Raw genomic sequence first — 13,010 nt, 5'->3', positions numbered from 1 at the left:
TTTAGCATTGAGCTCTGTTTTTAGTATTGATCTAACTCGTCTATAATATTCTTTTTTAGTTTCTCTTTCATTTGCGTGTGTTGTGTCTTATCTAGTTCATGGATTCACTAAGTATTTGTAAGTTTGGCTTGGTCTAATTCTTTTATTTCATTGGTTTTATCTAGTGTGATGTTGCTACTCTTAACTAGTTTTCCTCTTTTCATGGTTACTTTGGCGCATTTTTCTAATCCAATTTCATATCTATTTCTTTGGTAAATCCATGAACTGTCTTTAATAGTGTTTCCAGCTGTTTGTCATTTGCAGCGTATAGTTTTAGGTCATCCATATATAAAAGGTGGCCGATCGTTTTGCCGTAACATTTATATCCGCATCCAGTTCTATGTGCGATTTGTATACTATCGTTCAAGACTTTGATGCGATGTATTTTTATTTTTATTATTGGTGTATCTCTTTGCTATCTTATTGGACTATTCCTACTTGATACGTTGGGCAAGATCTTTCCTGACGTATACTTCGCCATTTACAAAGATGATGCCCTCGCCTTAACTGCTAATACCAAAGGACCAGCACAGGATCGGTTTAGGAAGGACGTTATCTTAGCATGACTTAGCATAACTACAGACTTAGCATGACTACAGACACTTAGCATGACTACAGACACCAACCTGGCGGTTGTCAATTTCCTAGGTGTATCCTTAGATCTAAATAAGAACATTTATAAGCCTTATAGGAAGCCCAACGATAGACTTAGATATGTTAATGTGGATTCTTGCCATCCCCCCCGTACTGTTTAAAAATTTAGTTAAAAACTTTAGCAAAAGATTTTCTAGCCTCTCCTCCGATAGGGACATTTTTAATAGCGTTTGAAAAGATAAAAGATATAAAAGATAATGGTTTTGGCGAGGAAATAAAAAAACCTGCCACCAGTCCAATAATAAAGAGGAAACATAGAAATAGGAAAACTATCTGGTTCACACACCCCTACTCACCCGAGGTGAGCTTCAATATAGGCAAGAATTCTTAGCACTGATAGACATGTTCCAGTCAACCATACTTACAGAAAGCTCTTCAATAGACATAACTTAAAAATCAGTTTCAGCTCAACTACCAATTTTAAAAATATAATCGCACACAACCCACAAAAATCACAATACAAAACCAGCTGTTCATGCAGGGATAAAAATTTGTGCCCGCTAAATGGAGCTTGCATGACCGAGACCATCATTTATGAAGCCACCGTGGAATCTATATCCACTAAGGACACGGTTTCGCCGAAGAAATACGTGGGCCTTACAGAGGGTTGTTTCAAGGCCAGGTTCGATAATCACACCTTGAGCTTCAGGCACTGGGATAAAAGGAAAACGACCAAATTATCCAGTCATATATGGTCATTAAAGGATAAAGGTGTCAGTTACAACATCCATTAGAAGATCTTAGCCAAGTTTAAACCCTACACCAACGGCAGTGGAAAGTGTGGTCTTGTTTGTGATATGGAAAGATGGCTCATCTGGAAAAGCAGCTTAGACCCCGCTACATGTCTGAATTCAAGAATTGAACTTTTCAGATCATGCCCATACGTGGTTCAATACTTGTTACATTTTTGGTCCTGCCGAGATTAAAGATAGGACTTGCTTTCTATATTGTGTTCACGTACAAGCTTTTTATCTCTTTATAATTTTTACTTATATTTCTTATGTATTTTTATATATATTTATATATCTTTTATACGTATATTTTACATATCTATAGAGATAGTTTTATAGGTTTATTGCTCATATATTTTTTACTCATAATTTTTCCTTATTCTACCTTCCACCTTGCATTTTACCTGTGCGTATATAGACGTGTATATGGAATCGTTTGTGCGTGCGTATAGATGTGTGCGTGTGTGTTGATATGTGCATATATAGATGTGTGTGTGTGCGTGCATGCGAGTATGTGCGTATATAGACGCGTGTGTGTGCGTGCATACGGGTATGTGCGTATATAGATGTGTGTACGAACATAGTTGGTGCGCATGTGTGTATGGCGAATGGTGTGGGTGAGAATGTGTACGTTTCAAGTGAGGGTGAATGAGTGTATACTTATAGGTGCATGTGCGTGGGTGTGCGGACGCGCATGTGTAGGTATGGACATACGCGCTTACGCGAATACTATGAACATTTTACCCCCTTACTTTTACTCCCTCCCCTCACTTAGCGGTCATTCAAATAACTCTTTTGTCTTAATAACGGTCAATCACACAGTAATTGCCCTTTGTTTAACGGTTATTTTCATAGCATTTCTTCTGATGGCCGGATAACTGAAGAGATGGCGGCGTGGCTTTCCACCCCGACATCCGAAACTCGAATTTTTATCACGGCTAGCAAATAATTGTCACATACAATTACATATATATATATATATATATATATATATATATATATATATATATATATATATATATATAGACACATACATGCATTCATGCATACATACATACATACATACATACATACATACATACATACATACTACATACATACAACATACATACATACATACATACATCATAGCTGCACCCTCGTTACACGAGAAAAGCCATTTCCAAAAAGACTTACTGAAATGATTCATTGTTGATGCCATGTGATGCGCTTATATGACTTTTAAGCCCAACCAAACTTTTACACATTTTATTACATACTGCACAACTGTGCTGGCTGGCAGCAGAAACAGGTGCCACCATATTCACTCTCTTAACGTGTCTTTCCAGACCTCCAGATGAGAGGCACTCTCTTCCACATTTTACACATGTTCCGTTGTGAATTTTAATAGCCACATCACTGTTTATCATGGGTCGATTCCTGTAAGATTTTTGATGGCTCACCAGGCCTGCACGAGTCAAACACCTCTTCCCACAAACCGCACACACACACCACACACACACACACCACACACACACACACTACATACACACACACACAAAACAACACTCTCTCACTTTCCACTGGTTCCCTCCTTCTAAACTCCCTTCTAATTATCTCATACTTCATTCTCTCCCCCTCGAACCTTGAACAACCATTATGCACTATCTTCTTCCATCCATCGCGGTCTTGTGCCTCCCTCTCTCAATCACCAGCTGTAATTCCTGTCTGTTATTAGAGCATTCTTAAGGCAATCCTTAAATCTTAGTTTAGGCTTATGTGCTGGTCTCCTGCCGTCTTCCAGCTCACCACACAATAGCTGCTTGGGTAGTCGCTCATCACTCATCCTTACCAAATGTCTCCCGACTCCAACCTCAAAGTTTTTTACAAAATCTTTGAATCTGTACTTCTACTGCCACTCCTCTCAAGCAGCGCCACATTACTCATGGCCATTTTTCCAGTTTATCCTCAAACCTTTTCTCAGACAGTATTCATGGTATCATTCCAATGACTTACAAGCCTACATTAAACAACCCATGCCTCACCTCACTCCCCTATAACAAAGATGGGCGGTTGCACGTGTTATATACCTTAACTTTAATTTATATTATGTTGTTTCCACAGACGACTATCTAGTCTACCAAAAGCACTTCTAGCCCTGCTGATTCTGTATGAAATGTTATCATGAAGACCAGCAGCGCTCAAGGTACTTCCTACATAAATAAGTCTAGGTGCAGCCTCCAGCCTTTGACTATTCACAGTTATAAAAGGTTCCACATACATTTTGTGGGAGTGGGCTGGTACTTCATAACAGTTTTTTTTTTTAGATTGATCGTTAGACCAAATGCTGCACATGCTGCAGAAATCGCATTCACAATATGCTGCATATCTTTCTGGGAATGTTCCAACAGGTCACAATCATCTTTCCTTTTGGCGCAGAGTCTTTGAGAGATTGAACAGCTTTCCTCTTGTCCTATATCTTATATAGATGATAAACTTGCCTTCTATCTATCACTTAACAGTGATTATACGCAGCGTTACTCATGATGACAAAGTTGTCATTTTAGGTGATTTTAATGCACGCGTTGGTGCAGATTTGTAGACCTGGGGTGTCTTAGGAAAGCATAGCGTTGGGAGTTCCAACAATAATTGTTTATTACTGTTATATATGTGCGTAGAGATGGATTTGTGTATCATGAATACAATGTTTCAACGAAAGAGTAAGTGTAAAACAACATGGATGCACCCTGGTTCTAAGAAATGATACCTTGTAGATTACATCCTCTCCAGGAAACGAGGTACTAGGGGCTTTGCTATACTACGATTGATGTGTGGTGCAGAGTGCTTGATTGATCATAAGCTTTTGCGTGCCAAGGTGAATTTTGCTCTCAAGCCTAAGGTTAGAGCAAATAATGACATGTTACCTAATCGGATTGATGTCAATAAACTTAAGACTCCATCAGTACGCAATGAGTTTGTGATGGGAGTTGTGATGGAATTTGTCCTGTGGTGGAAGCTGGAAGTCATTCAAAGAAAGAGTGTACAAGATTTGTAGTAACATTCTTGGGTTTGTTGCAAAAAAGACACCGAGATTGGTTTGACTATAATGATGAAGAAGTTAGTTTTATCTTAGAGGAGAAGCAAAAGGCATTTAACATGTTGCAAATTATTGACCTGTCAGCAATCAGGACAGTGGCTACACACTTCAAGGCAGGAAAATTGGTGGAGTGATATATGCAATGAAATCCAAGAAGTTTCAAATGCTAACAATTCCAAACTTTTTTACTCTCTCTCTCACTCTCTCTCTCCTTTCTCTCTCTCTCTCTCTCTCTCTCTCTCTCTCTCTCTCGAAAAAAGTTTCTGGACCAGTGTCATCAAAGGTTGCGCCGCTTCGGAGCGAGGATGGTACAGAATTATTAACAAATCCTAAAGATATTGTTGGGAGATGGAAAGAACATTTTGACGATTTGCTCAAAAGACCTACTAAAGTTGACCTCTCTTTTCTTGATAATATATCTGGGAGACCAATAAAACATCTTATAGCAGAAGTTCCAAACCTGGTTGAAATAAAAGCAGCTATCAGGAAATTGAACTATGGAAATGCTCATGGCATGGATGGACTAGGTACAGAGATATATAAATATGGTGGTGATCATCACTGTACAATGTTGACAGATGTGATTCAGACGGTTTGGCATAGTGAAGAGGTTCCTCCGGATTGGCGTGAATCAACTATGGAAACGATGTCTGTGATAATTATCGCGGTATCTGTTAGTTGTTGCTGGAAAGGCCCTTTGTAGAGTAATGCTGGACAGATTGTTTCTGCACATTGCTGATGAGGTTCTACCAGAATCGCAATGTGAGTTTAGGGATAGAAGGAGTACTATGGATATGATATTTTTAGCAAGAGAAGTACATCGAACAGGATATGGACGTATACCAGATTTTCAATGATCTAACAAAAGCGTTTGATTCTATCAATGGAATTGCACTTTGGGAGATCCTGAAAAGGCTAGGATGCCCTGAAAAATTTGTAAGAATGCTTAGACAATTTCATGACAAGACAGAAGTGAGAGCTAATGTTGGAGGTACCTTATCAGATCCAGTTTCTCTATAAAATGGTGTAAAATGGTGTTTGCTATGTATTTTGCAATAGTCTTTCAAATAGCTTTTGAAGATTGCACTGAAGGGATCTATATAAGATATAGTTTAAGCATATGCAGTAATGAGTGTTGCATAGCGACCTTTTCTTAATGGAGGTGTTGAAGACATCAAACGATCAGAATTATCACATGGTAGTTCCTCAAGGTTTGAAACCAAAGTGGTTTTGATAGTAAATCCCACTCTTGATTCTGTCTTATAGGTCTCCTCTCTACTGCTCCAAAATAAATGATACACAGCAGATTTCTCTACCAAATCCCACTTTCCATGAATTTTTGTTTCGGCTAACTCTACAACATTCATGTCGCTGTAACTCTTTTTCAACAAGCGCGGATCTCCTCTCCGGACGAAATTTCAGACAATCATTGTCTAACATTCGAACATTCCAACATCCTATATTCAAAGGCTTGCATCTTAACCTGAATTTACTCACAGTTGCAAGATGACGACCAGATCCAGGTTGTCGTGCCCTGGGACACCTGCCGGGCCAAACCACAAAACAAAATGTTCCAGAGCCCTTTTTGTCATTTGCTTCAGTATCAATATGAACTTTCATTGTTTAGTTGTGCCTTTTTAAGTTTTGGTGGCCAACCATGTACATACAAGATGTTCATTTCCTTTTCCTCTCCAGCAATACCTGTGCCTGACACATTTTAAAACGAGGAAGAGTGTTGCACAGCAACCATTCCCACTCTCTAAACTACAATGCATGATCCAACAAGAATAATAAGTCGAGATCATTGGGTGCATTTGCAGTCGCATATTTTATATCCAAGTGTTCTTCTCCGAGTCTTTGCTCAGCCAAAGGCTAACTACAAGACAGCAGTGAAGTATTTAAATTCAGAGTTACTTTCTCCGAGATAGACTACCTTCGCCACGACTTGCGTAAGCAGAGGAATCCTATCCAACCCTCATCTATTTATTTAAAAAAGACTAAGATAAGAAAAATAAAATTAAGAATAAAATTGACATACAATATATACAATGTAAAACACAATATACAATATGCACACAAACAGCTTGAAATACAATATATACAGTACATACAGATAGGCACACAGGTTTTAAATGCAATATTTACAACACATACACACAAACTTAAACACTCCACACGCACATCCACAAACATACGTTGTTGAATGGCCGTTGACTACGCTGTAGTTCCTCCGCCCTTTGACATGTCTTATTTTCTGTCCCGCAGGGCATCCACCAAATACCCACCTCACCAAGCAAGCCATTGTGGGGTTACCGGTTTAGTTGCCGACAACCCGACCATATAACAGGTTGTACTACCGAAAGGTGTTTGATAGCATTCCCCACACATGGATCCTAGAAACACCAGCCATGAACAAGGTGGCACTAATAATCATAAAATGTATAACACATTCCATAAATAAATGGCAGACCTTGCTACAGCTCCAAACAAAAGAGGGATTCATAAAAACCAAAGCCATCCCCATTAGAAGAGGAAAATTCCAGGGAGACACGCTCTCTCCACTCCTTATATGTTTCACACTGACACCTTTACCTGACAGAACTGAAAGCGGATACGACTGTTACGGCAAAACAATCAGCCACCTCTTATATATGGATGACCTAACACTGTAGACTACAAATGATAAACACCTGGAATCAATACTACAGACAGTACATGGATTTACCAAACAAATAAATATGAAATTTGGCTTAGAAAAATGTGCCAAAGCAACCTTGAAAAGATGGGATCTACTTAAGAGTAGCAGCATCACACTAGATAAAGCTAGAGTTCAAATCCAGATGCAGTATTCCATTGCGAATTACAGAAGAATTTATGTGCCATATGAAAATAAGTGATTCCAGAGGTAATTGATGAGGTTACAATGGGCCAGAGGCATGTCTATGATTGTGTTGATCGCAGTCCTAGAGAAGTTTGACAACAACCAGATAAGCTGTTTGGCGGTCTGACTGTTTTGTTTTCTGGAGAATGGAAGCAGATCTTGCGCTTGGTGCAAAGAGGTTACAGAGTCCAGATTGTTCATGCCATATTAAAACAGTCATACATTTGGAACCATGTCCAAAGCTTTCAGTTGTCTGTCAATATGAGAGTCCGAAATTCTTGCGGTGTTGACACTACATTCGCACCCTATCTTGACCAGCTGGGGAATAGAACATTTTCTCTCAATAAAGAAATTTGTGAATACAAAATATCTATAGCCCCACCGCATTTGATTGACTCTACAAAGCTACAGGATCTTTGTGAAGTGGTCTTCAGGGCTATTGAGGATAAATATAGAGAGGGTCTATGGATAAGCAGCAGAGCCATCATTATTCCTACAAACAAGGCTGCTGAAAAAGTAATAAAGTTGTCATGTCAAAACTTCTACGAGGATATAGTAGAACTTATCAAAGCTGTGATACTTTATACGAAAACGAGACTGAGTTCCCGCCGGAACTGATCAATGATCTCAACTCATCAGGATTTCCACCATACATTTTGGTTTTGAAGAAGCACTCTTCAATTATGCTGCTCAGAAACCTTGATCCAGCAGGAGGTCACTGTAACGGAACAAGATATATGGTCGTGAATTTGCACAACCACCTTATTGAAGCAGATGTGGCCGATGGGACACATGCTGGAATCCGAATAATGATACCACGAATTCCACTGACCACCACTGAAGACTATCCGTTCTCATTTTCCAGGAAGCAGTTTCCTCTGAAACTGGCTTTTGAAAGGACAAATCCCAAGGTCAGACTTAAGAAACAATTGGAATTTACCCGCCAACACCTATGTTCATCCATGGCCAGTGCTATGTTGCCAACAGCACGATCGGTTCGGGGAACAATGAGCATATATTGGCTTTGGACTCAAAGTATAAGGGTATGAATGGAATATACACTTACAAAGTTGTCTATTAGGAAATTCTATAAGAAAATTATAGTAGGTTTCACATTTTACTTTCAAACTACAAACAGGAGTGTAGATATGTAAGTAACTGAATCGACCGACTGGAGGGCGGTGGTTCAGCTAGTTTCTATAATTTTGAGATTTTATCACTTTTCATTCTGAATTCGACAAAGACAAGCTATCTGTCGAAATATCGTTCAACCAATAAAATATCGACTGCAGTCGCATCGCGCTCTTCCTCTTGACTAGGAAGAAGAAGAAGAAGAAGAAGAAGAAGAAGAAGAAGAAGAAGAAGAAGAAGAAGAAGAAGAAGAAGAAGAAGAAGAAGAAGAAGAAGAAGAAGAAGAAGAAGAAGAAGAAGAAGAAGAGAAGAAGAAGAAGAAGAGAAGAAGAAGAAGAAAGAAGAAGAAGAAGAAGAAGAAGAAGAAGAACAAGAAGAACAGAAGAACAAGAACAAGAAACAGAAGAAGAAAGAAGAAGAAGAAGAAGAAGAAGAAGATGTCAGCTCCGCGCTGAATAACAATATGGGCGTGTTACACCGGACTCTCCATACAAATACAAATCTAATCTAATAACACCAGTGTAATAGGAAAAAGGAACCCGCGGAAGACTTGCAGGAAACGGCATTATAACGAAAATAATCACAAAAAGCGAAATTTTACTGCCATAGGAAAACAGTTTCTCCCATGTACGATGTCTCAGTGAAAGATGTGCGAAAGACACGTGCGAAATCAACGTCGAAAACTTCACAAATTATAAAATATAAGTGGAAGAAAACAGTAAATTCATAAATTGATTTAATTATGCATACACTCGAATGTCTATACATTCATATATTAATACCCATAGGACTACACATACACCCAATGTTTACACAACTACGTGATATTTACAGGACACACATACAAGTATATGACAGCACGTGTCGCAAACGAAACAAAACTATAACAACATACAATTTTCTTCGAACTAACACAGAGTGAATAATTCATAAGTTTTAAATAACTGCAACGAAACTATGCCCGGAGATAAATCTGTCAACAACAACGAAAACATACAGACGAATACAGATCTGTTTGCCTTTAAAAGCGATGTTATGAGCAATGCTTTCATTCAGAGAACATGTTGTCTCAAAATGTGAACGCAAAACAAACAGATCCTACCTTAATATTAACGTCCAAACGCATCATGCCTCAAAGATAACAAAGCAATATACACACCGGATCGTTCGTCACCAGAGTCAACATGGGCCGCGCACGCCAGTGAGGGACCAGACTGGGTGTGAAAAATCAGATACTGGTTCAAATCTTTCTATGACGCAGGAGCTCGAAGTGCCCCACAACCGGAATATTCCATCAAATGGCCATCCAAGCTCGTCATCAAATAACCAAAAGAAAAAGAATGAAAAATGGTCATTGGGAGATAGATCTAATACTGAACAAACCTACCTAAACTGAAGAGAGGAGCATCTTGAAGTAAGATCTTATATAGTAACAACCTTGCCAACGTCAGAAGAAACGAAGATGCAGGTAAAGAAGATACTACTGTGGAAATAATTACAGACTAACCCAGGTCTGATGAAAATGCGGTAATGATAATAAGAGTCAATGTAACTTATAAGCAAAGTGAAATACTCTCTAAACCAAGCATAAACACCAAGGCAGATGAAAATCAAATAGATGAAGAAAGTAAAACAGAAATTGCCCCAACTGAACTGGAGGATCTAAGCAATGAAATCCTGATAGAATGGCTGAAAATTAAAGAAACTGGTATGAATGAGCGTGACACTCTCCCGCAAATTCACAACTCTAACCAAAACCTGAAAGTAATTGGTAAAATCCGTCTTGCACTTAAAGATATATTCTCAGCTGAAGATGTTGACGTTACACGGGCATTGAAGTCCCCGAGTATCAGCAGCTTGCTATTCTTTAGGAACTGACCGTAGCACTTTGGTGAGGTTCTGATAGAACAATTCTCTCTGCTCCAGAGTGTAGGTCGCAGTTGGGGCTTAAGCACTGATGAGTGTCAGGTGCATCTTGCCTTGGAGAGGAGTTCTCATCACCATCAGGCGATCGCTGATTCCTCTTGAGAGGGATTCCATGTTCTTGACGAGGGCGGTGTGAATGGAAAAGCCAACTCCTACTTCCCTACGTTCATCCGCTGCCTTCCTTGACCAAAAGAAAGTGTATCTAGCCCCAGCCTCGGTGATCTCCCCCGTGACGGCGAGGCGTGTCTCGCTGAGGGCAGCAACATCAATGCTGTATATCTGCAGTTCACAACCCACAAGTGCTGTTCGACGTTCTGGTCTGTCACAGTTTTGGTTGTCCATGTGTGTCCTGATGCTCCAGGCTCCAACACATAAAGTACTTTTCGGGCGGGAAGATTTTGGATTCATCTTTCGTATTTCTTTCATGTTTCGACCGAGTGGTATATGACCAGTTAGCGGCGGTATGCTGGCAGGATGAGATGGGGCAAGCTTTCTTTAGGTCACCTTTTCTAGACCCTTCCCCCTAAGGGGGCAAGCAGTGATATCCCTGAAGAGGGCTGCTCCGTCGTCAGAGTGGCTGCCGAACTATGCCCTTGCCCCAGTAGGTTGCAGAACGACAACCCGAGTGTAGGTACATGGCTAGCAGCTCCAAGCGCTATCCTGCACCTGCCACAACCACCACGCGCCCATCGCCTCAGGACTTTGAAGAAGAAGAAGTAGAGGAGGTGGAGTCACTGAATCCTGGACAAGGGAACTGTGGAGGCCTTGAGTTGCGCAAGCCCACCCCACCCCCTCTCGGTCCAGCTGATCTAGCCAAGAGGGACGCAGGACGATACATCCTAGCCACGACTGGACTGCAGGCGCTGCTGGAGATGATGGACTTCATTACCTAACCGCCTTAGGGGCTCCACTTCGGCTTTGGATACGGTTTACTCCCTAGCCTTTGATTAACCAAAAAAACCTACCCGCAAGGCAGCAGGAGACTCTTGGAGAGCGGGAACGTCTCACTACCCGTACAGGACCAGAAGGACCTGCCCACTGCCTAAACGATATATACAATTTAAAAAAGAAAGAACTCAGTATATACAATACATACACACAGGGAGTCCAAAATTCAACACACACACAAACACCCCACAAACACACATAGTTGAATGGCCGTTGACTACGTTGTAGTTCCTCCACTCTTTTACAGGTCTTACTTTTTTGTCCCGTAGGGTGTTCAACAAGCACCGACCTTACCAAGCAAGCCTGGTGGAGTTGGCAGTTTAGTCGCCGACGACCCGACCATGGAACGTGTGGTACTGGGCTACATGGTACCTGTAGCACTCGAGAGCCATGCTCTTCCGCGCCCTATCAAAGTCTGATGCTGGTGTCACTATTCGCTACAGATGTGACGGCCGATTCTTTGACCTCAGACGTCTGAAGGCAAAAACCAAAGTCCTGGGCGCCGTAGTGAGAGACTTCCTGTTTGCAGACGATTGTGCGCTTGCAGCATTGAATGAACCAGATCTGCTGCAAGAACTTGACACTTGTCTCGCAGAAGCAGCAAAAGCCTTCGGACTGACCATTAGCCTGCGAAACACTGAAATGATGCTTCAGCCTGCACCTGGCATGACACCTCCTGAGTCTCAGATTAGATTGAGGGCACAACCCTGAACAACGTGGAGAGCTTTACATACCTGGGAAGCTGTCTGTCCTCAAGCTGCAGCATGGACAAACATGTCTCCATGAGGCTTGCAAAGGCAGGAGCTTCGTTTGGCAGACTTTGGACATGTGTGTGGGCCGAACGAAGCGTTAGACTTTCCACCAAGCTGGCAGTCTATACGGCAGTCGTCATCACCTCTCTGCTCTACGGCTGTGGGACATGGATGCTGTATAGGAGGCAAATGCGAGTACTTGACTAGTTCCATCTCTGCTGCTTGCGACGAATCATGTGAATTTCCTGGGAGGACAGAGTCTCCAACACTGAGGTGCTTCGCAGAGCCTAAATGCCCGGTATCGAAGCCCTCATCATGAAGGCCCAACTCCGGTGGGTCGGACATGTAGTCCGAATGGACGACGCGCATCTACCAAAGATGATCTTCTTCTCTGAGCTGGCTTCTGGAGTAAGAAACCCTGGAAGGCCACTGGGGCGATACAAGGACAGTCTGAAAACTTCCCTTGAGGCCTGCGGCATTTCAGCTCGTGGCTAAGAATCGCTTGCCTCTGACCGCAGCACCTGGCGTCCAGCTGTCCAAAAGGGTGTTAGGCTGCTCGAGGAAAAGCGCCTCAAGAGCCTGGACCAGAAGCGACAAGCCCGAAAAGAGAGGATCTCCAATCCTACTTCTGCTGTTACCTGCCCAACATGTGGCCACGTCTGCGCGTCCGCCTTTGGGTTCCGCTCTCACCTCTGGCGTCACTGATGTCACTGTCAAACCCCAACAGACTTCCATCATATCATGAGGGGCTGTATGAATGTATGTTGGTCTGTGTGCATATTGTGTATGGGTGGGGGGGTGCTACGTGTGCATATTATATGAGATTATATGCTCTGTTTGTTGGTGTGTATGTGTTTTAGGTGTGTATGTTT

The 13,010-nt window shown here is 41.5% G+C and overlaps 1 protein-coding gene across 1 annotated transcript; it reads left to right on the top strand.

The window, feature by feature from the left end:
• Positions 1-7,911: 7,911 nt before the first annotated feature.
• LOC115227592 lies at positions 7,912-8,430 on the top strand. Its single transcript, XM_029798375.1, has one exon. It carries the CDS (start codon positions 7,912-7,914, stop codon positions 8,428-8,430), a length of 519 nt encoding a protein of 172 aa, XP_029654235.1.
• Positions 8,431-13,010: the final 4,580 nt, after the last annotated feature.

Source organism: Octopus sinensis, unplaced genomic scaffold (genome assembly GCF_006345805.1).
Source record: "Octopus sinensis unplaced genomic scaffold, ASM634580v1 Contig05139, whole genome shotgun sequence".
Taxonomy (NCBI): domain Eukaryota; kingdom Metazoa; phylum Mollusca; class Cephalopoda; order Octopoda; family Octopodidae; genus Octopus; species Octopus sinensis.
The sequence above is the reverse complement of the archived record's forward strand: the minus strand, read 5'-3'. Positions and strand labels throughout refer to the sequence as shown.

Bases quoted from the DNA above. Each gene is read 5' to 3' on its own strand.
- LOC115227592 (XM_029798375.1), top strand. From the start codon at position 7,912: ATGTCAAAACTTCTACGAGGATATAGTAGAACTTATCAAAGCTGTGAT.